This window comes from Cyprinodon variegatus, unplaced genomic scaffold, assembly GCF_000732505.1.
Source record: "Cyprinodon variegatus isolate N-32 unplaced genomic scaffold, C_variegatus-1.0 Scaffold525, whole genome shotgun sequence".
In the NCBI taxonomy this organism is placed as follows: Eukaryota; Metazoa; Chordata; class Actinopteri; order Cyprinodontiformes; family Cyprinodontidae; genus Cyprinodon; species Cyprinodon variegatus.
Window position 1 is genome coordinate 586950 of NW_015150978.1, and position 917 is coordinate 587866.

The window sequence follows — 917 nt, forward strand, 5'->3', positions numbered from 1 at the left end:
GTTTTTCTCTATAATATAATTATTGAAGAAAGGGAGCAGCTGTGCCAGAGCTCCTCTCCATGGCTGCTTTTCTCTCCCTTTACAAACCAAGCATCCAGTCGGAGCGAGTCGTGTCTCCGCTTTTGTTCTTTCCATGCACCATTGCTTCTGTTGTTCCGCTTCCTTCCTCGTAACAAGCAGCCTTTGAAGACTTTGGACGGAAATCTAAACAACCAGATGTGACGTGTTTGTCTGTTGCAGCATAACTCCATATTGGGCAGTGTGTTCGCAGACTTCTATGACCAGCAGCTGCCATCCATTCAGGCCAGCGCACTTTCTCAGCAGGTGTGTGTGTTTGCTACCATCATATCGCTGCTTCACAATGGTCATACATGCAGCAGGAATACAACGTGTTTCCCATTACTTCCAGTTGGCGCAATTCAACATGATGGAGACCCCCGTCAGCTCAGACAGCCTGTTCAGCCAGCCCTCCACCCTCAACTATTCCCAGGCTCTTATGATGGGGTTGACAGGCCACTGCAACCTTCAAGATGCGCAGCAGCTCGGCTACAGCAGCCATGGCAACATCCCCAACATCATCCTCACAGGTGCTGCTTTGCTCATACAGGAATATATGGAGTCACCCCTAATTTTAGATTAGGTTCCATTGATCCAGATGTTATAGCAGGTTGAAGTTCATGTCTGTCACTGGTTAATAATGGCCGTTTCTCAATTCACGAGTACGTATTCGCGTTCTCGTCAAGTCCGTTCTTGGCGAGAACTCAGGAAGCACGCAAGCACGTATGTGTATTGGAACAGAAGCGTACTCGTGACATCATCACAGGCAACGTTCTTTAGCATTTCTTTAACAGTCAAAACTATTTATTCCCTACACAAAACATTTTGAAAACAATATTTTTAATTTCTAAAGCTTAAAG

At 45.9% G+C, this 917-nt stretch overlaps 1 protein-coding gene across 1 annotated transcript in view; it reads left to right on the top strand.

Moving 5' to 3' along the window:
• The window catches only part of LOC107095129 (CREB-regulated transcription coactivator 1-like), a 46159-nt gene that overhangs the window by 36710 nt on the left and 8532 nt on the right, over positions 1-917 (top strand). The window contains exons 10-11 of the mRNA XM_015391105.1: positions 241-324; positions 410-587. Coding sequence (XP_015246591.1) covers positions 241-324; positions 410-587 — 262 coding nt within the window. The remainder of the gene's footprint in view (positions 1-240; positions 325-409; positions 588-917) is intronic.